General features: G+C 41.7%; 1 protein-coding gene across 1 annotated transcript in view; it reads right to left on the bottom strand.

Annotated features, from left to right (window-relative positions):
• kcnk10a (potassium channel, subfamily K, member 10a) overlaps nt 1-23,817 on the bottom strand; it is a 48,656-nt gene that overhangs the window by 5,435 nt on the left and 19,404 nt on the right. Inside the window, exons 3-4 of the mRNA XM_060915596.1 lie at nt 6,312-6,429; nt 3,011-3,171 (exon numbers count right to left, since the gene is read on the bottom strand). Of these exons, the coding sequence (XP_060771579.1) occupies nt 3,011-3,171; nt 6,312-6,429 (279 nt within the window). The remainder of the gene's footprint in view (nt 1-3,010; nt 3,172-6,311; nt 6,430-23,817) is intronic.

Raw genomic sequence — 23,817 nt, 5'->3', positions numbered from 1 at the left:
CCAGCCCATTGAACTGGAACTGAAATGTCATCTCATCTCATTATCTGTAGCCGCTTTATCCTGTTCTACAGGGTCGCAGGCGAGCTGGAGCCTATCCCAGCTGACTACGGGCGAAAGGCGGGGTTCACCCTGGACAAGTCGCCAGGTCATCACAGGGCTGACACATAGACACAGACAACCATTCACACTCACATTCACACCTACGCTCAATTTAGAGTCACCAGTTAACCTAACCTGCATGTCTTTGGACTGTGGGGGAAACCGGAGCACCCGGAGGAAACCCACGCGGACACGGGGAGAACATGCAAACTCCACACAGAAAGGCCCTCGCCGGCCACGGGGCTCGAACCCAGACCTTCTTGCTGTGAGGCGACAGCGCTAACCACTACACCACCGTGTTGCCTGGAACTGAAATGTTACTTTTAATCTTTTCCTGTATAATAAATAAATGAAATGAAAAAAATGGACGACAGATTCAGATGAAAGTCTGTGATGTACGCCTGGAAGTGTTTACTGTGTCATGGACAGATGGAGGAATAAAACTTACCCTGAACCCAGACAGCTGAATGCCAGAATGTGAAACATTAAGTATTTTATATCTACTATATTCACAGCTAATCTGTGCTGCTGAGGTTTAGAGGAACGTCATCTCGACTGACATGTAACACAACTCGTCTCTCATCATATTAAAACGCCTTTCCCAACACTGGGACATAACATGGACATAACAGCTCGAACACTGGGAAGAGTAAAAACAGGAAACAGTTTACCGGTAATGCTTTCTCCTAGTTGCTATTAAAAATTTTTGTGCAGTCTGGATGAATAAAAATAAAATCTGTAATGTATTAACACTTTTAGAATAATAACTAAAATCATTAACTGACTTTAAGGGATTAATAATGGACGTGATCTTCACAGAGATGGCGTGAGACTGAGTGTGACATCTGTCTTGCCATCAGGGACATGATAAGTGAGTGATGATGAACTGTAGAATAAATTTAATGACATTGCCTAGATTGTGACATTTCATGACTGTGAAGGTGAAGCTTTGTCCTAATGAAGCCTAATTAATCCTAATAATGAGCCATTTCACACTGTTCCTGTCCAAATGACCCATTTAACCTTGTTAATGATGCTGAAGGATTTACATGCTCAGCTCAGGGTCGCCACAGGAAATGAGCTGTTTATTAAAGGCATAGTTCTGGTCCAGACATGATGCTCAGGTGATTTTACAACTAAAGGCCTCTGCATGCTCTTGCAACAAGGCTTTCGCAGATAGCTTTTCGCAGACAGTTGTAATTTATCGTTGAGCGGGGAGTAATAGGCGTGCGCGATGTTATTCACCGCCACAACGCAAGGGGGCGCGAAGTCGCGAAATCACTAGGAGTAGTTGGTGGGTGTGGTTAGTGGAGTGTTTATCCTCCGGTTACTTATAATGACTAGAACTGGAGTCGTATAGATGTACGTACTTCCTCACTTCCTCGATCAACCGCTCTTCGTGCTGCTCCATCTTCGCTCGTGTTTTTAAAAATGGCGGTCGTGAAAACAAACTAAACCGGGAAAGTAGGGAAGCGGAAGTGCGTGTACAGCGGATGTAGAGTGGACCAATCAGAGCCCTCTTGTCTGCAACGCTGTCTGCGAGGCTTCTGCGGTGGTCACAATTTTTGGGAGGTGCGCGCAGAGCGTCTGTGAAGGTGGGGGGGGCTACGCAGACGCTATCTGCGACACCGTCTGCGAGGACTGCGTTGTCAGCATAAATTGGCCTTAAGAGATGCATTAAAGCTGTCCTGCCTTTCAGATTTTTCAAGTGTAGGTCATAAAAAGAATTTTCCCGACACCCAATTAATTTTGTTTAGTGACTGAAAGCTACTGAATTTGAATCACAGACTTCCAATTTTATTAGTTTTTTTTTAATAGGACAATTAATGAATTTATCTCCACGTGTCCCTAAATTCTCCGCTATTTTTTCCTGCTTCACCATGACTCAATTCTAGATACTACGTCACGTATCATATGGTGGGCTTTCCCCGTTCACGCAAGGCATTGTGGGATACAAATTTGAAACAGGAGAGAAAAATGGAGGACGTGCGTGTGTGAATGAAACGTGAAAGAGCGACTACAGTAACGGAAAGAAAGCGAGAAGAAAAGACGTTATGTTCTATACGAAGGAAAGGAAACGCAGGACCAAACTAATAAATATTGGCGCTCAGCGAGCACCTCGGTGTGATCAGCTGTTCGTTTAGCGACAGAATGATGGAACTGTCAGTGCACGCTCAAAGGGAAACCTGTAGATGGCAGTAATGCGACACTGTGGATGCCAGCTGCCGTAAAACCCAAAAGAAGAAGAAGGTAAACCTGCGCATGCGCACACGAACTTCCTCTGTCTGCTTGACTGCGCCAAGCGAGCGATTTCATGCACATTATTTGCTTTAATCCCCTCAAATTAAATAACTTCCCAGCCACAGAATGGCCTGAGATTTTGTGAGATATTACAGAAATAAACAGATATCACAATCACCACATTTCAGACGGAACTAAATTTCACCGAGTTTATGAAATCGAAAGGCCGTCTACTTTTAAAAGTTAAAATTCATGACAGTTTTAATTGAAGAGAAACATGCTTCATTATGCACATCTGTTTTTTAATTGTGTGTAGTAATGAAGTAGCAGTGGGTTATTACTGTACTGTATGATTTTAGAAATATTTCTACTTTACATTTCTTTGTCTTTTATTTTATTATATTATTAAAATCATGTGACTTTTACGATGATTAATTTTCTCAGATATATTGACTTACTGCATTACTCACGCCTCATCCTATTATTTTCTCTTTTTCATATATCAAATAGGTTTCGATCTTTTTAATTCTTTTTGATTCACTCCAAGAACTGATTCAAAGAGCCAATTTAAAGAGCTGATTCATGAATCATTTTAAAGAACCATTTCATAGAATCAATTCAAAGAGCCTATTATTATTATTATTATTATTATTATTATTATTATTATTACCCTGAACATCTTCTCCACTTTGGCGATGGTCTTTACAAAGATGGTGCCAAGCTGATCTCCAACTCCAGCCAGCAGGAAGCCGAAGAGTGGGATGCCAAATATGGCATACAGAATGCAGAAAGTTTTCCCTCCCTCTGTCCTTGGAGCGATGTTCCCGTATCCTGCAGGAAAGTGAAACAGGAGAAAAGTTGGAGATGTTGCATGATCAATAAGAAACCAGGCCAATTTTCTTGCAGTGAAAGCATTTTTGAAGTATTTTGCAGTAACTCACATTTTTTTTCAGTCAATTTCCATGATTTCTATACACAGCTGCAAAAGATTATACACCCCCCAAATCAGAAAAAGTTAGGATGGTGTGTTGAAATTGAAAACTGAAACTGATAACAGTGATTTGTAAAGAATCTGTGACCTGTATTACACTCAAAATAATACAACAGCACATTATTTGATATTTTACTGCATGAATTTTATTTATTTTCCAAAATAAACACTTATTTCAATTTTGATTCTTGCAACACATTTAAAAAAAAGTTGTTACAGTAAATCATTTCCCACTTTATAATGTTCCCGTTCCTTCTCTCAACACTTAAAAGCTGTTTATGGACTGAAGACTCCAAGTGATGAAGTGTTTCAGGTGTTGTTTTTGTCCCGTTCTTCCTGTAAACAGGTCTTAAGGTGTGAAGCAGTTCGGGGTCGTCACTGTCTTATTATTCATTTCTAAATTCTCCACATATTCTCGATTGGGGACAGAGGGGACACGCCCTCTTCTTCCACAGCCACGCCTTTATACTGTGAGCAGAATGTGGTTTTGTGTCGTCTTGTTGAAATCTCCCTGGAAAAGACGTCGTCTTGAAGGCAGCAGATGTTGCTCCAAAATCTCAGTGGACTTTTCTGCATTAATGCTCCATCACAGAAGTGTAAGTTACCTTTGCCAAGGGCACTGACCCAACGCCATACCATGACGCACCCTGGCTGTTGGACTTGTTCCTGCTAACAGTCTGGATGGTCCTTTTCCTCCGCAGAGCCCGTGGCGTCCATTTCTTCCAAAAAAGTCCTGGAATACCGATTCGTCTGACCACAGTACCCGTTCCCCCTGTGTGATGGTCCATCCCAGACGCTTCCGAGCCCAGAGAAGTCGACGGCGCTTCTGGACACGGTTAACATAAGGCTTCCTCTTTACACAGTAAAGTTTTAACTGGTGTTTGTGGATGTAACACCGTATTGTAGCTTGATAAAGGTTTTCCAAAGTAATCCTGAGCCCATGTGGTTCTATCAGCTGTAGATGGTTCTTGATACCATCTGATGGATCAGAGATCACGGGGGGTCAGATCAGGCTTGAGCCCTTGACCTTTACTTACCTGCAAATTCCTTGAATGGTTTAATGATATTATGCACCGTAGAGGGTGAAATATCCAAATTCCTTCCTATCTTTCTTTGAGGAACATTGTTTTTAAACATTTCAATAATTTTCTCATGCATTTGTTGATAAACTGGAGCTCCTCGGCCCGTCTTTACTCCTCAAACACTCGGCCTTTCCTGGATACTGGTTTTGTACCGAATCGTGATTACAGTCGCCTGTTGACATCACCTGCTTCACATCACGTCATTATTTAATTGCTTTACTTCATTACTCGCCCTAAATTGCCTCCCATCCCAACTTTTTTTGGAACGTGTTGCAGGACTGAAACGCAGGAATGGATGGATATTAACAAATGAAATGGAGTTGACCAACAAAACATGAAATATCTCGGGTTCATTCTGTCTCCAATGAAATACAAGTCAAAAGTACATTTACAAATCACTGCTTTCTTTTTGTTATTTGCATTTTCCACAATGTCCCGACTTTTTCTGATTTGGGGTTGTCTGTTTTTTATCATTGTATTTATGACCAACCAATGTATGCCATTTATCAATCTTTCAGTAAAGCTGTGTGCAAATTTTGGGCCAAAAACTGAACAAAAACTCCTTCTAGGTCCACAAAACATTTGCTGATTTTCTTCATACTCATACATACAGCACCAGTCAAATGTTTGAACACAGATTCAGTGTTTTTTCTTTATTTTTATGAATTAAAAGTCACTTCATGTCTTAAAGTAATGATGGATGTCGTTTCACTTTATGCAGTTGTTCAATTCTTGACATAACACTTTATGGATTACTACAGTTGTGGTGTGGAATAGGGCTATTTTATTATTTGTATGTTTATTATTTACTATTTACTGTCTGACCTCACTGTGACCCTGTACAGGATAAGTGGCTACAGATAATGGATGGATGTTTGACCTCAAACGCATTAAAAAGGCAAGAAACTCGTCCACTAATGACCTTTTGACGAGATACTTGTTAATTGAAAAGTATTCCCGGTGACTCCCTCATGAAGCTGGTTAAGAGAATGACAATAGTGTGTAAAGAGTTATCAAGGGAAACGCTGGATACACTGAAGAATCTAAAATATGAAACATTTTGGGAGGGTTTTAAACACTTTTTTGTTTACCACATAATTCCAGATGTTATTTCATAGTTCTGATGTATTCAGTTTTGTTCTACACTGGAGAAAATAGTCACAATACAGAAACACCTGCGAATGAGTAGAGTAGGGGTGTACAAACTTTTGACTGGTACTGTATATGCTATTTGACCAATCAGTTGATTTATATTTAACCACGCCCACAAAATTATGTAAAAGGCACAGATGAACAACAAAATGGTTATTAAACAGTGAAAGAATGCAAATGCAATATGTCCTAAATTTTCCAATAATTCAGCTCAGCCACTGCTGTGCATCGGCTACCATCGGCACACATTAACCCCTCCCCCTTTATAGGGTGCCATTACTTTTGCCTGATTTAATAGTTGGTCTTACGTGTGTTAAATTATGGATTTGTTTTGAAATTGCTTCCTTTCAACTCATTATTTTGAAAAGATAATATTCACAAAACGCTTATTAAATTGGAGTGTAACTGAAATAAAGAAGTGTAAACTCCACAGCGTAATCCGTCGAAAAAATCACAGCAACTCATTCACAGTAAAACGATCTGAAGCCGATCAGCTGAGGTTCGCATCATACAGATGTGTTAAACTCATCACATAATTTTTATGAACATTACAACATTTCTTGTGTTAATGCTCCTGAGAATAATATATGAATAAATTAGCATATTCAATTAGATAAAAGAGGCCCAGTGAAAAGACAGACTTGTCAAGTATGTTTGTAGCCCCGCCCCTCCCTGTATGCCCATTTTATTGCTCAAATCAGTCGGTTTCATCTGTAACAAAGTGAAAGTGTGTGTAAAATACACACCTATAGTTGTAATCACAGTACCAGCGAAGAAGAACGCACTGCCGAGATCCCAGTAGCTGAAGTTGTACGTTGTGTCTCCTATCGGACTCACGCCAGCGCTGAACGCATCGACGGAGTGCTGTGGAGAAGAAACACACATTAAACATTAAAACAGTAAAAGTACAGAGACGGTATGTGGGAACAGCACCAACACGACACCAGTCTCAGCAGTAATGATGTCATTAGCATTAATGAATCGTTATTTTAGACACACACTGAGGCACCCAGTGGGCGGAGCAGATGTTGGCCCCGCCTCACTCTTCTCTGCCTGACAGGAAGTCCAGGCAACAGATGGGGGAAGCAACAGGAAGTCAGTGAGGTGTGAGAACCAACAGCAAACCAAGCTCAAGGGCGTGTAACCAAGGACAAATGAAGAGAAATCCATCACACACACACACTAAGCTAAAAACCTCAAGAGTGCCAAACTCGCTCCATGTGAGTGAGACGATGATGACATCATCATGAGAAAGACTCTCAGTCTATCACTTACTCTGTGTGTAACAGAAACAAGATTAAAAGAAATACCTTGGACTATGTGTCTGATCACAACAATCACGTATACGCTGAAAAATCTCTGTGTGGTCCGTGTTTTAACTGCAGGATGGTGGTCTGTATTCTGCCTCTCTGTCCTTATCACTACTTTGCTGAGTGGACAGAAATAAACTGTTGAAATGTGTGTTTTTGAGGAGTGTGTCAGTGTGTGGTGTAGTGTTTGTTTAAAGCGCATGTGCGTTAATGTATTTGCATTATCACCTGTGTGGTGTTAAAACATGCGCTGACTCACGATGAATCACTGCTCCTATTGCCGCTAATTACACACACACACACACACCGTTTCTTGCAGGTCGTCACCTAACACTTTGGTCCAATATGAAAACAAACCAACAATTACACTCCTGAAAGAAGTTTTTATTAAAAATTTTAGATTTTTTAATTCCTTTAAAAAATGAATCTTGGCGCTGTTTAAGATTGAGCTCATGAAGAAGATTAAAGTCCATGATTTCCTGGGTGGAGTTTCCCTTCTAGTATCCAGCGAGCCCTTGAGGAACCCTTCATGCAGTTGGATTATCGATGATACAGGTGGTGACTCAGGGAGATGACTGTGATTTGTTTCACTGATTTGTGTCTCTTGGCCGCAGCTGTAACCGTAATTCTACCCCACACCTTCCCACACGAACTTTATTTACATCTGAGTTCAAAATAAATACTGAATAATATTTCATCAGAGGCTAAAGAACTGAACAGATTTAGGATACGTCAAGTACAGCATTTACAGCAATAGAAAAACAACCTGTTATTGAACTTTACATTCTAAGTTCAACCAGAAGTGCATTTATTCTAGAAAACAGCATCATCCTTTTAGCATCCAACTCAACCTTATATTCCGAATCCCTGCATCCTCCTGGGGGTCACGTCTACACCAAATTCGGTGTCGAACTCCATCCCCCAGAATGCACCTCTGCCTATGACTATGGCCACCATGGACCCCAACTCCCAGCTCACACGTTCAAGCACACACACCTGGACTTGATTACACACACTATATAAGCACACTCTTAGGAAGGTTCCTAATGGAGTGAAATGACCTGGAAGGATCTAACTGGCAGCTGTGATAAGAGCTGTTTGAATTCTCTAAACACTAAGAAAAGGTGCATCAATGCATCCTTTAGCAGAGGGTACACTGAACTACCCTTTATGAAAGGAAAGGAGATAATGCCGTCCCATAATTCCTTACGGCAGCAAGGAAGTGACGAGCCATCGGTGTACCATTATAGTGTATGTACAGTAGTAGATTTATAGGCCTAACGTCATGCCTCTCTGATGTAAATTTAACCATTATTCTCATACAATAATTGGGATTCTTCTTCCCTCCTCCTAAACCTCATGCCAGCATGGCGTTGAGTCCACCAGTGCCATTGAACTCTGACATCTTTCACGGTCTTGGCTGAGTGCTCCGACATCCTCCAGTCTCAAATTAATCTGCTGGAGGTCTTGGCAAATTACATCATTCCAAAGGGTGTGTGGTCGGCCGTGAGGGTGTCTCCATCCCACCGCTGGCAACTCAAACTTGCAAATGGCTCTCGTGTGGTGGTCGTCTGTGCAGCGCAGGACATGTCCAAGCCAACAAACATGGTGCTGTGTGATAGTGTGGAGGATATTTGGTTGGTTACTCCTCTAGCAGAGCTCCTCATTGGAGACACAGTCATACCAACACATCTCCTCAATGGTCCTGAGGGTACAGGTCTTGAAGCCAAGATCTTGCTGAGAGGCCAGGTCTCTGAGCCATCGAGCAGCACAGACAAAACTGCAGCATTTTAGCCCCCTAGCTTGGTGCATCCGGAGATGTCACGTTGTCTCCAGAGTGGTCTCCAAAGGCTTCTCATGATGCCTGCTGCCAGTCCATGTCGCCTATTGATCTCGGTAAGGAGGTCGCCATTGTTGGCAACATCTGATCCCTGACGATGGGTGGTGCGTCAATAGTTGGGATTCATGTCAGTAAATATGAATGAACAGGAAGGTGAACATAAGCAACCATTCCCAATGTGACAATCATTTCCTTTCTGCTTTGTGACTGGGAGTCTGCATAAAACAACACGGTAAGCACATACAGGGCGAAGATAAAGGGCACAATTTTTGTAGTCTATTTTCAGAATATTGTAGTTTTACACATCAATAAAATTGCCATTGCATAATTGAATGAATGAATGATTCTTTAATGACCACACTGCAAGCAGGTGGAATTTTTTTTCAGTACGGCATGGTACAGGTTCCAACATATAACATAAAGACTAGGGACACAAACTAAAACATATATAAGACACATATATACATACAGATAGACACAGACAATTCCAACATCAAACAATTTTCAGTCCATGATCAATGTTTATCTGCAAGAGTTCAGAAGTTGTATGGCAGTAGGGATAAAACTATTTTTGAAGCGTGTTGTTTTGGCGGCAATTGACCTGTAGCGCCTTCCAGAGGGCAGAAGCTGAAATGCATAGTGTGCAGGGTGAGTGGGGTCTGAGACGATTTTGTGGGCTCTGCATACTGTTCTTTTGTAATGTAGTGATTCCAAGGATGGAAGGGGAGAGCCAATGATTTTTGAGGCTCTATTGATTATGCGCTGCAATTTCTTCCGGGAGAGTGCGTCAAGACTACTGAACCAGACTGTGATGGATGAGGTGAGAATGCTTTCAACAATGGCTGTGTAGAAACGGACCAGGAGATGAGGTTTCACTCTGAATTTCTTGAGCTGTCGGAGGTGGAAGAGTCTTTGCTGAGCTTTTTTATAGATATGGTCTGCATTTATTTTCCATTTGAGATCATTGCTGATATGAGTGCCGAGGAGTTTGAATGAGTCAGTGATGGAGATGGGTTCACCTTGAATGTACAATTGCGTAGTGGAAGGTCAGCGTAAGGTCAGCGTAAGGTCAGTCGGATTCTCTTAACACCGCAGCTGTCTTTTCCTACATCCTTATCAATTCTCCTTCACGTCTTTCTTTTACCTCATGACATTTTCCATCAAGGTTAAGGATAAATGCTTCGGAAATGACGCTGGACGGAGTATTCAGATGCGGCCTCGGACTTTGTGAAGTCTTCATTCAACTCTGTTTCACAGCTGGCATACCAAGCCTTTGTATCAGTTTTCTCGGTCATGTTTTTTTTATCTTGTCTATTTTTTGGATTTTGTGATTTTTGCCTTCTGACATCATGGTTGTATTTCACCTGAACTACTGTCTGTCTTTCACTACATTTAAGCCTAAAGTATTTTTTAATCCATTATTTATCTGCCAGTTTTAAATTTTTAAAAAAGCATTTCCCGCAGATGTTGCTGACATCAGTGCAACAATATTCATAATTTTTTTTCCGGTCGAGAGTACACTGTGCAAGTTTTGGCTGTCGCTTCTCACTGGAGCTTTTTATTTTTTTCCCCTTTGTTTTTCTTTTTGTGTTTGTATGGTTTGATGTTTGTTCTTTGTTTGAGTGTTTTGTCCGCTGGATGTGGTGTAGCTCCAGACCCAGTTTTGGGCGTCGGTTTCCTTCAGGCCTTGGTCCACCATGGGTGATGCCTGTGCTCCTCGCTATGGACTGCACTGAGCTTGTTGCTCTCTTTAGCATCGGGGTTGTCCAGTGATCTGTGCAGCAGTGCTTTTGTACTTGGCATGGTGTTCTGAGCGATGTTGCTTGGTGGCGTCGCGGTGACTGTGCAGGCTGTGTGGGGCATACCCTTTTGGTAAGACTGGGCAGTGACACCACTGGAATTACATCCTGACCCTCTTTTGGTGGACCTTTTTTTTGTCATTGTAAAGTGACCTTAGGTGTGAGAAATGTGCTATACAAGTTCAACTTTATTATTATTATTATCTCATCTCATCTCATCATCTCTAGCCGCTTTATCCTGTTCTACAGAGTCGCAGGCAAGCTGGAGCCTATCCCAGCTGACTACGGGCGAAAGGTGGGGTACACCCTGGACAAGTCGCCAGGTCTATTATTATTATTATTATTATTATTATTATTATTATTATTTACCTTCTCCTGCACATTTGTGAGCAGTTCCTTAAAATATATTTACGAAGTGTTTTTTTTGTTTTGTTTTTTTTGAAGATGTGTTTGAGTAGAAGCTACATAAAAGACACCTGAAATTAAAATCTCTTGCAATTCCTCATCTCCCCCACAACAGAATTCTGAGCCACGTAAAAACGACCTATGGAATCTTTCATAATTAAAGAAATTGTTTTCTTTTTGTTTTCATAAAATTAGTTTTTTAGGACCTTGTTGGGGCGGCACGGTGGTGTCGTGGTTATCACTGTCACCTCACAGCAAGAAGGTCCGGGTTCGAGCCCCGGGGCCGGTGAGGGCCTTTCTGTGCGGAGTTTGCATGTTCTCCCCGTGTCCGCGTGGGTTTCCTCCGGGTGCTCCGGTTTCCCCCACAGTCCAAAGACATGCAGGTTAGGTTAACTGGTGACTCTAAATTGAGCGTAGGTGTGAATGTGAGTGTGAATGGTTGTCTGTGTCTATGTGTCAGCCCTGTGATGACCTGGCGACTTGTCCAGGGTGAACCCCGCCTTTCGCCCGTAGTCAGCTGGGATAGGCTCCAGCTCGCCTGCGACCCTGTAGAACAGGATAAAGCGGCTACAGATAATGGGTGGATGGATGGATGGATGGATGGATGGATGGAGCTTGTTGGTTTAGGAATCTGTGTATATGAGTGTGCAGTTGTAGTAAAATAACCAACTTTGGGTGAAATAACAGTATCTCTGCTTCATCACACCACTCAGTATTTTACTAGAACAGCAACACACACACACACACACACACACACACACACACACACACACACACACACAGCTGTATAGCACATGCTGTAGTCTTTAATAAAATAAAAAGCTTTTCTTCTTGTGTGTGACTCATACAATTGTTTTTCTTCATCTCTTTATTTTTAGTGTGTTCTGTATTTTCTGAGCTTGAGGCTTTTCACAGTTCAGTGACAGAAAAAACCCCAAAGCACACGCAGAGTCACGAGAGCCGGAAAAAAAGCCACTGCATTGCTGCATCCCACACACACACACTCCACAATCCATATTTACTGCTGGCAGCTACAAAAAATTAAAACGCCGAAACGCCATCAGCGCCGTGATTCGGTGGTTCAGCACACAGTCTGATCATCATCTGGTGGCTTTATTTATTTATTTCTGTCTCACGTCGTTTATCTGTGTGGAGGGAAAAGGTCAGCATGTCACGCACCAGATCGATTTTCAATCAACAGTTGGAGCTCTGCAGCAGTTTGTCTCACACTCAAGGTTATTGTACACCGTGAAAAAAACCAGACTGAGAAATCCTAGTCAGAAAATGGAATGTCTAAATTTCTCTTCACACATTATTCATTTTATTGTTTTTGTGGTTAATTTATTATTAGACAACAGACAGAATCTAGAAATTTTGAAGATTACATCTCTCCACTGTCCAGGAAATAAAAGTAACCTCAAACCACAAACTGTCATATTAATTATATAAGTCTACATAAAATATAAAATATAAAATACCATTTGAATCAGTTTTGAGCTCAGATTTACAACGGCGTATTTAGGCCATTGTTGGTAATCAAAAAAAAAAAAACAAGAGCTGAGGGATGGGGTAATATTCCAAGAAAAAAAAAAACTCAGAATTTCTGAGATTTTAATTGTAAATTTACAATAAAAACTGATATATTCTCTGAGATTATAAAGTCATAAGTTTGCAAGAAAAAAAAAACAGAAATTCAGAAATTAAAATGTTACAAATTTATGTGAAAAAAAAATATTTATTTATTTATTTATTTATTTATTTATTTATTCTCAAGGAGCCGGATCGCTTGCCTTGGCATGTCTTTGACATGGTGTCTGACCACACAGACCCCGTGGCTGAGCCGAGAGTTACAGGAAACGCAGTCTTTCCACTTCAATTGCGCAATATAAAAAAATAAAGCATTGAGATTTTTAACTACATTTCCCAGAATGCACTAGAGCCAGGGCGCATGCGATTGTTGTCTCAGAGAATAGCCAAGTTTATTTCTTACAAATGTATAACTTCATAATCTCAGAAAATTTCCACGCTTTTCTCATAAATCTAGGACTTTAATCTCAGAAATGATGAGTTTCTTTTCTCAGAATATTACCCCGCCTCTGCTCTGTTTTTTTTTTAAATTTATCCTATAATAACCCTAATGGCACAAACGAATCTCATCTCATTATCTGTAGCCGCTTTATCCTGTTCTACAGGGTCGCAGGCGAGCTGGATCCTATCCCAGCTGACTACGGGCGAAAGGCGGGGTACACCCTGGACAAGTCGCCAGGTCATCACAGGGCTGACACATAGACACAGACAACCATTCACACTCACATTCACACCTACGCTCAATTTAGAGTCACCAGTTAACCTAACCTGCATGTCTTTGGACTGTGGGGGAAACCGGAGCACCCGGAGGAAACCCACGCGGACACGGGGAGAACATGCAAACTCCGCACAGAAAGGCCCTCGCCGGCCACGGGGCTCGAACCCAGAACCTTCTTGCTGTGAGGCGACAGCGCTAACCACTACACCACCGTGCCGCCCACAAACGAATCTGTGTGATTTATTAAATTTTCACATCAAAACAAGCAGTTATTTGAGTGCAAATGATCAATCTTATTCTCTTAGTGTGGAAATAAGCTCCACCCACTAGTCACCCTGTTACATGTCAGATGTATAAAATACTACAAATTTATCCTCATATACACTATATTGCCAAAAGTATTTGCTCACCCATCCAAATTATCGGAATCAGGTGTTCCAATCACTTCCATGGCCGCAGGTGTATAAAATCAAGCACCTCAGCGTGCAGACTGTTTTTACAGTTTGGAGCTGGCCCTTCCTCTTCCAACATGACTGTGCACCGGTGCACAAAGCAAGGTCCATAAAGACATGGATGACAGAGTCTGGTGTGGATGAACTTGACTGGCCTGCACAGAGTCCTGACCTCAACCCGATAGAACACCTTTGGGATGAATTAGATCGGAGACTGAGAGCCAGGCCTTCTCATCCAACATCAGTGTGTGACCTCACAAATGCGCTTCTGGAAGAATGGTCAAAAATTCCCATAAACACACTCCTAAATGTTGTGGACAGCCTTCCCAGAAGAGTTGAAGCTGTTCTAGCTGCAAAGGGTGGACCGACGTCATATTGAACCCTATGGATTAGGAATGGGATGTCACTTAAGCTCATATGTGAGTCAAGGCAGGTGAGCGAATACTTTTGGCAATATAGTGTACACTCACTGGCCACTTTATTAGGAACCCCCTACATCCACCTGCAGTTCTGTAATCAGCCGATCCGTCCACAGCAGCACGATGCATCAAATCCCACAGATACAAATCAGGAGCTTCAGTTAATGTTCACAATGTTCAAACATCAGAACGGGAAAAACTGTGATCTCAATTTTTGTGTGACTTTCTCTCACTGTGGTCTGGGTGTTGGTTTGATCCAGATGGACTGGTTTGAGTATTTCAGAAGCTGCTGATCTCCTGGGGTTTTCACACACAACAGTCTCTAGAGTTTACACAGAATGGTGCAGAAAACAAAAAACACTGAGTGAGTGAGCGACAGTTCTGTGGGTGGAAACAAACGCCTTGTTGATAAGAGAGGGTCAGAGGGGAACGGACAGATTGGGTCGAGCTTTTTTGCCAGGAAGGATATAGCAACTCATATAATCACTCTTTACAACCGTGATGAGCAGAAAAGCATCTCAGCATGCAACAGCAGACAGAAGAACACATTGGGTTCCACTCCTGCAGCCAAGAACAGGGATCTTACAATCAACAACAAGTTCCTATTAAAGTTGCCAGTGAGTGTATGTACGTGCATCCAATTCCATGACACACAGCCTAATTTGTGCAGGTGTTGCAATAGTGAGCCAGTGAAAGGAAAGCAATTAATGGCAACTCAAGTATTTTTTCTCAAATTTTGCTTGGTTCTGATTGACTTTGTTCTTTTGATCTGATCTTGAGTCTGTCAGGTGTTAATGTGTTTATGTTTGGTGTGTATTAGTGTCTGTTGGTCTGTTATTTTAATCACAGTGTCAAATATTTTAAGACAAATCATCTCATCTCATCTCATCTCATTATCTCTAGCCGCTTTATCCTTCTACGGGGTCGCAGGCGAGCTGGATCCTATCCCAGCTGACTACGGGCGAAAGGCGGGGTTCACCCTGGACAAGTCGCCAGGTCATCACAGGGCTGACACATAGACACAGACAACCATTCACACTCACATTCACACCTACGCTCAATTTAGAGTCACCAGTTAACCTAACCTGCATGTCTTTGGACTGTGGGGGAAACCGGAGCACCCGGAGGAAACCCACGCGGACACGGGGAGAACATGCAAACTCCGCACAGAAAGGCCCTCGCCGGCCCTGGGGCTCGAACCCGGACCTTCTTGCTGTGAGGTGACAGCGCTAACCACTACACCACCGTGCCGCCCAAGACAAATCATATAAACTGAAATATCCTCAGAAATATTTTTTTTTTTGTCAGTTTATTCCAGCGACCCGGCTGAATGAGAAATTTCTTTTTTGTAATATGATCATTTTAGTCTTTTCAGTGTTTACTGTCAGGGTCCAGGTCTAACAGTACTGCTGCAGCAGGTCCAGGTTCTGCTGTGGACCCTGAACACTGGGGGACAGAATGATCACGTCATCGACATACAGCAGGAGTCAAACCAATGAGACTTGGAGCTGGAGATTCCTCCACAATTGGAGCCAACACATTAACATAAAAATGAAAGTGTTTACTGTGTCTCACACAACATTCCTGAGAGGTGTTGATTTTTGACACCATGCCACACTTGCTCCGGATGTATACTGATTTGATCAGGTAATAGGTTTTACCCCGACACCACTTAATACATCAGGTGCTTTTGGACCAAACAGTTCAAGGCACTTATTGAGACGAACCACCCACTATGGAGCTTCTCCAAGAACGACATACTGTACCATCAAGGGCTTTTTTTCTGTTTGTATCCACACCACCAGTAGGAACGCTGAAGTGACATAAACTGGCTTGCCAGCATGATGTTTGCAGGAAAATGCTAGTGAAGATTTTTTATATTTTGCTTAGACGCATCAAAATCACAGTGTTTTTCATCCATCGCATATACGCTCAATAAAGCCTGGAGTTCACTCACTCAATTTGTCCTTGTTGTTTTTTTTTAATGCTAATCTTAAGAGCTATTGTTTACACGGCTAATGTTTGACACAGATTTTTAAAAATGGTGGTTGCCGGTGCTGCACTGGCTCATGGCTGACCAATCACTGTGCACTTACATCACTCACGGTTCTTCTTGTGCTGGGAGAGAACCTACCCTAAAGTAGGAGCTGAAAAGCTCCTCAAAACAGTGTTCCAAGAACTACGATTTTTCTCAGGTCCTTCAGTGTGGACACACAAAAAAAGTGGAACTTCCTCCAACAGTTCTAAGAACCATGAAAAAGTTCCTACAGTGCAAAAGCAGGAATTAAGACACAAACTGTTTCCTCATCTCCATTGTGCCGGAGCGAAATGCTGTCAGCTCCTTATGGCGCAGGTAAGGGTTTGTATAGACAGCAGACAGTTTTTTCAGCACTTTGGAGCTGGATAATCAGACTTTTATTCAAAGATCAATATTTGGACAAGTTTTAGAAAATGTATTCAACCTCCAAATAGAAGGAGATAGCATAATTTACACCATATATTGGAATGTCAGAGTATTATAATGGGTTTGTACAAATTGTGTATTTGTTTTGTCTGTAATTGTGATTGTGGTAATCTGTAATTATTATTGTCTGGTTAATCTCACAGTCAGAACTTGTGGTGTCAGCAAACAGATGATCATTTAATTACAAATTATCCAGTAATTTATTAAAAGATTGTTAAGGACTTTAGAAGTCAGGCGTTTTTACTCAGTGACGCAGCATCAGTGTGATTCATGAGATGGTGCTAAGTTTAAAAAGGACCTCAAGTAAACTCTGTTTCATGTGTAATGGAGGAACGTTAAGGTACGAATGACTAATAAACATCTCAAGGTGCAGTTTCACATCAGACCTAAATGGACTATCAACACAGATGCTGTGGGCAAAAAGGTTCCAAGCCATCATTACTTCCTGAGGAGGTTCAGGTTCTCGGGTGTCTGGAGGTCACTCCTGCAGCTCTTCGCTGTTGCTTGTGCCATCTGCTTCAAAGTGTCAGGAAGTTTGTTAAAGTTACACTCTGTAAGTGAAAAGTCTGAGCATGGATTTCACCTGCGTGCCAACTGGCCATGTATTATGATATAGTGAAGACTGATGGGGTGATTTTTATACACATATAGTCCACTTGCATGTGATGTCACTGCCAATCCAGATTGTAAACAGACGCCATCTTGTCGGTCAAACGCCATATTTCCGCCATCGCAATTTACCGACACTGACTTTCGTTGTTTTTCGCCCAAATCTGCAAATATTACCATGCCACAATGCCGGAGAGTTGTATGGCATATATATACCACAACAGGAGAGGTCAGAAATCAGGAAGAAAGTTTCATAGGCTGCCACAGGCAGGGGCGCAGATAGGATTTTTGAACTGGGGGGGACTGAGCTGTCAGCAAATGATTCCATTTTGTGTGTGTGTGTGTGTGTGTGTATATATATATATATATATATATATATATATATATATATATACACACACACACACACACACACACACTACCGTTGAAAAGTTTGAGGTCACTTTGAAATGTCCTTATTTTTGAAAGAAAAGCACTGTTCTTTTCAATGAAGATCACTTTAAACTAATCAGAAATCCACTCTATACATTGCTAATGTGCTAAATGACTATTCTAGCTGCAAATGTGTGGTTTTTGGTGCAATATCTCCATAGGTGTATAGAGGCCCATTTCCAGCAACTCTCACTCCAGTGTTCTAATGGTACAATGTGTTTGCTCATTGCCTCAGAAGGCTAATGGATGATTAGAAAACCCTTGTACAATCATGTTAGCACAGCTGAAAACAGTTGAGCTCTTTAGAGAAGCTATAAAACTGACCTTCCTTTGAGCAGATTGAGTTTCTGAAGCATCACATTTGTGGGGTCGATTAAATGCTCAAAATGGCCAGAAAAATGTCTCGACTATATTTTCTATTCATTTTACAACTTATGGTGGGAAATAAAAGTGTGACTTTTCATGGAAAACACAAAATTGTCTGGGTGACCCCAAACTTTTGAACGGTAGTGTGTATACATGTTATTTCACCTCCCTCACTGCCATCACCAGGAACTACCTGCAGGCCAGGACAATGATAACATTTTAACATAGCCTATGGAAATCCAAAGTTTACACATTATCATCACGCACAGAAACTGCAAAACTGCTGTAGGTATCATGCCGCCATCTTGTGTCAGAACTACAATTCCCAGTCCACTTCCGTGTGACCTACGTCACGCGTGGGCGGGATCATCTACGTCATCATACAAGGAAACATAAAACAATGGGACAACGCTTCCATCTTGGTCTCTCACGTCTGGCTTCCGATGAATCTGGATGTATAAAGAGGCGCGCTCTCCACCCAAAAAGACGTCTTCTTTCTTGCAAGATCCATCACTCAGCGCGATCTTCTTACCCTTGGCAAAGGTAAACTCTAGAGTCGCGCGATCTTTAAACTCAACCTGAGTTACAACCGGTTTACTTGCATTAGAAGTGACGTCACGACTGCAGCCCAGGCAGTCAAAAGTTAAGAAGCGATTGAATCCTTTTTAACTCAAAAGCGCTGTGCATCTTATTCTGATCAGAGACTTTTCCTCACGAACGCTGAGGTTCGGACCAAGAATCCTCTGCTTTCCACGGGAACCACCCAAGTGCTCCGCTGGACCCGAAAGTTTTCTACACCTCCATCCTGAGCAGCTCACGTGCTCCCACGGCGAGGCCCGAGACTACACCGGCGAATAGTTCTTCATATCTTGCTAAAGGCAGGATTAAGTAAGATTTTGGCATTTGGGCATAATTAGGATAGTCTTAGGAATTTGCTTTTATTTGAAATAGTGTGAATTTAAACCCAGGTTTATCTGTTACACTGTTAGACACGCAGCGTGTTGATTTATTTTGGTTCTATGTTCTCTCAATTGTTTAATAGATAGGCTGCGCATGCTTCTCTCTTTTATTCTTTACTACTAACATATAGTTCTCTTATTATACATCTTGATCTCAAGATTTCAGTGGATTCAGTATGGTTATGAGCTAGTGGGTTAGCTACAGCTTCCCTTTTGTCTGCTTAGCAACACAAAGCTAATCAAGGCCTACCATGTGCTCAGCAGGCCATCAGGCCTGATAAACCACACCTCAGCTAGAAATCCACAAGCTAGCTTTTAGTTAACTACGGCTAATACCCTTGTCTTTAGCAACACGTGCTCAGTAGGCCTCACCAGGCCTAACAAACACACTTTAGCTAGGCCAAAGGGCCTTTAGCAAACTCACACTAGCAACACAAGGCTAAACACAGAGCTAATCCTTTGTTCTGTTTAGATAACATTCTTTTTGTTTAGCTACCAACAAGCTAGGCCTCCACCACGTGTAGTTAGCTACACGAGGCTAAACACATGGTCAAGTCCTTCACACACACACACACACACACACACACACACCTCACTGCTTGTATATATTGATTTATTTTTCTTTTTATCTTTGTATAATAAATTCATTTATTAAACAAACTGTGTTTATTTGTGTGAACAACAATATATACATGAAGCCCCCAATCTCCCTTGAATTCAAAAGGGTGCATGCAAATGTTATATAATATGGTAAGTGATCTTAATAATTTGGAAATGTACCATAATTTAGCTGTTTGGTAATTTATTATTAAGCACCAGGATTAATGGTACGATTCACTAAATGATTCATTGAACGACTCACTAAATGATTCATTGAACGACTCACTAAATGATTCATTGAACGATTCACTAAATGATTCATTGAACGATTCACTAAATGATTCACTAAACGATTCATTGAATGATTCACTGAATGAGACTGATTCTATGGTATGATTCACTTCAAGTGAGTCAAAGTAAATGATTCAATGGGATTGATTCATTTTAATTATTAACCTTCAAAATTTAATGAGACTGATTTAACGAGATTGATCACTTAATTTCAATAATTAACTGATTGCACCCACACTGCAAAACTAGTTTTAAAACCGCTAAGTTCCAACTGTTAACCATAGCGAGAGGCTGGGCTACGTGTGTGTGTGTAAAGTGTAAACCAGTGCATCCTGACTTTCTAACTATGCCTGTGTGTTGCGTGAGCGGCAGTCAGTCAACAACTCTTCGCAAAGTTTCCTTATGAAACACTATGCTCGCTGAAATTATGGCAGGGAACGCCAGATTAAACATTAAAACTGCCTTCTGAGCACTGTATCTACAGGCTACCACCGAAAGAAGGAGGCTACCAGAAAGGCTTCTCTACTCCGTACGATTTTACTTTCACTACGACATTACTTTGAACAGACTATCAAAAAATGCAAGGTGATATGATAAAGTAAGGCACAGTTTACTTACAGTTTTTTTTTTAAACGATGCAATCGTTTTCTGCCTTTTGGCACCCTTCATCATGCCGTGTTGGGGTCCTGAACTAGGAGGCGCTGTCCCCGATATGCCTGTCAAACTTGTGGGTAACCATAGCAACCAAGCTCGAGCTCGCAACCTGTGCAGTCTGCGCAGTTGCAACTGTCTGTACTGCTGTGCACCTCAATAAACCGAATGGTAATTAGTCTTTCGAGTTTTCCGTGAGGTTTGCCTTATGCAAAGAAAGACAGCATAGACCTTTTTTCCTCCCTATCAGTGGGGGGGACCGAACGAGGTGAATTTAAATCTGGGTGGGACGAATCCCCCCCGTCCCCCCCTCTATCTGCGCCCGTGGCCACGGGACCCTGACAGGCGTGCAAAATGGATTGCTGCTATCAGGTATACCATATATACAGTAATAGTGATAGACTACTGATACTTGATCTAACTCATCTCATCTCATTATCTGTAGCCGCTTTATCCTTCTACAGGGTCGCAGGCGAGCTGGATCCTATCCCAGCTGACTACGGGCGAAAGGCGGGGTTCACCCTGGACAAGTCGCCAGGTCATCACAGGGCTGACACATAGACACAGACAACCATTCACACTCACATTCACACCTACGGTCAATTTAGAGTCACCAGTTAACCTAACCTGCATGTCTTTGGACTGTGGGGGAAACCGGAGCACCCGGAGGAAACCCACGCGGACACGGGGAGAACATGCAAACTCCACACAGAAAGGCCCTCGCCGGCCACGGGGCTCGAACCCAGGACCTTCTTGCTGTGAGGCAACAGCGCTAACCACTACACCACCATGCCGCCCCTTGATCTAACTGATAATATAAAATATTCAACCATAATTGGCTGGTCAGTGCTATAGTAGATACTACTGATATATCTAGTATCAGTACTAGTACTCAATACTTAAGTGACTTACCCGTCCAATGAGGATTGTTATTTTCTTGTTTACAAGTTGCCACATCTGAGGGGGGCTGACAAATCCTGAAAGTTAATGAGGTAATTATACACATCTGGGTATTCCACCCCTGGCAGTTCAATATCCACTGACACGGTCGTGAAAACTACGTCCGGTAAGTGATAAGGGTCACTAATCTGTAGGTCGTTTATTTTAGACATATATCTAGTTATCTGTTCATTAGAAAAATGAGCCGTGTAGTCCGTCGGTTGAAATTGATCCATTTTGTATACGAGTGCAACAATATTCAGCTGTGTTGTTGACCGACAAGATCACGGCTGTTTACATTCCAGCCGGGATTCGGTCACGTGACTGCAAGAGCTCCATACAGTGCCATGGAACAGCATTTCCTTACTTTCTGATTTCTTCTGTTTTTACACATTTGTCACACTTAACCTTTTCAGATCTTCAAACAAAATTAAATATGACAGTGACAGCCTGAGGAAACACAAATACCACTTTTAAACAAGTGTTTATTGAAGGAAATCAAACACAATCTGACCCAGTGGGAAAGAGTAACTGTCCCCTAAATTTCTCAACCAACCAATCAACAATTAAATTAATTATCAGATTTTATTGATAATTGGGTTCAGTTACACAAGACACACCCAGGCTTGATTACCATTTCTGTTTCTGGTTAAGAGTACATTGTGTGCATTTTGGCTGCCACGTCTCACTTTGTATAGTTTCATGTTTGTTTTTTGTTTGAATGTTTTGCCACCGGTTGTGGTGTAGCTCCAGACCCAGTTTTGGGTGTCGGTTCTCTTCAGGCCTTGGTCTGCTGTGGGTGATGCCTGTGCTCCCTGCTATGGACTGTAGTGGTCTTGTTGCTCTTTTAACATTGGGTTTGTCCAGCGCTCTGTGCAGCGGTGCTTTTGCGCTTGGTACGGTGTTCCGAACGATGTTGCATGGTGGCATCATAGTGGCTGTGCAGGTGATTTGGGACAGACCAGCACTCTGTACGGCGGTGCTTCTGTGCCCAGTTTGTGGATCCATGGTGTGGTATTCCGAGTGATGTTACCTGGTGGCATCACGGCAGCTGTGCAGATGGTGTGGAATTCATCTTCGTGCACCTTTTGGTGGGACTGTGGGTAGCTACGCCACTGGAATTACTCTTATTTTTCCCTAATTGTAAAATGATCTTGGGTGTGAGAAAGGCGTTATATAAATTGAACCTATTATTATTATAATTATTATTATTAATAATTACTATCAGCTCTTTAAACATCACTTAAATAGAACCATTATAGCCATGAAGAAGGTTAAAAAGTCTCAACAAGCAGCACAATATAGCATGATCAAAGAGATGAGAAAATACTGTAAGTTATTGAAATAGATCAGCCTGGAAAGGGTTTTTGGAAGCTATTTCTAAAGCTCTGGGACTGCAGTGAACCAAAGTGAGAGCCATTATGTCCAAATGGAGAAAACTTGAAACAGTGGTGAATCTTCCTATAAATGGGTAGCTGACCAAAATTCCTCCAAGAGCACATCGACCTCTTATCCATAAAGCAACACAAGAACCTAGACAGATATCTAAGGAACTGTAGGCCCCACCCATTTCAGATAAGGTGAGTGTTTATGATTCCATTATTAGACCTCCTGAGACCCAGTAATGCATTTCACAGTATTAAGTCCTGTTGTTCTATAAAAGCCCAGTTGTCCTCTTTATAGAACAACAGGATGTAATACTGTGAAATGCATAGCATGAGAGACATGAGCAAAAAAACACAATGTCTACTATCAGGACAAAAATGAATTACTGGGTCTCAGGAGGTTAGAAAGAGACTGAGCAAAACTGGTATCCGTGTGAAAGTTGCACAGCGAAAACCACTGCTAACCAAGAGGAACATAAAGTAGAATCTTTTGACATTTTGCAAAACATGGATCCTGTTACAGCTGGTGTAAAGTGAACATAGCATTCTACAAACAGTCAAGCATGATGGTGGTAATATGGCGGTGTGGGGATGCTTTGCTCCTTCAGGGCCTGGCTGAAGTGTTGCTATTAAAAAACAGTTATTAAATTCAAGGAGCCATTACTTTTTCACATGGGTGATATTGATGTTGCATAAGCTTTGTGTTTGTTTAACTGTTACATGTTGCATAACTGAGCTTTGTGTTTCATCATGTTCTCTGTGTCATATATTTAATATTGTGTGAGAATCTAAAACCATTATACCCAACTTGTCTAGAGTTCTTGGAAATGTGCATGAGCATTTTGACTGAATTAAATAATTCTGAAGATTTAAAAAAACCTTCCTGTTGCCTGAGAACAATAAGCTCAAGTGAATAATGTACCGGTACCAGTGATATGGCAGCTAATATCGGACTGCAAGTGCGGAGAACCACCAGATTGATGATGTAGAGGGGTGCCAGTACTTTCTACAGTGCAACAGATGGAT

The sequence above is a fragment of the Neoarius graeffei genome, chromosome 3 (assembly GCF_027579695.1).
Source record: "Neoarius graeffei isolate fNeoGra1 chromosome 3, fNeoGra1.pri, whole genome shotgun sequence".
Lineage (NCBI taxonomy): Eukaryota > Metazoa > Chordata > Actinopteri > Siluriformes > Ariidae > Neoarius > Neoarius graeffei.
This window is presented reverse-complemented; position numbering and strand designations above follow the sequence as displayed.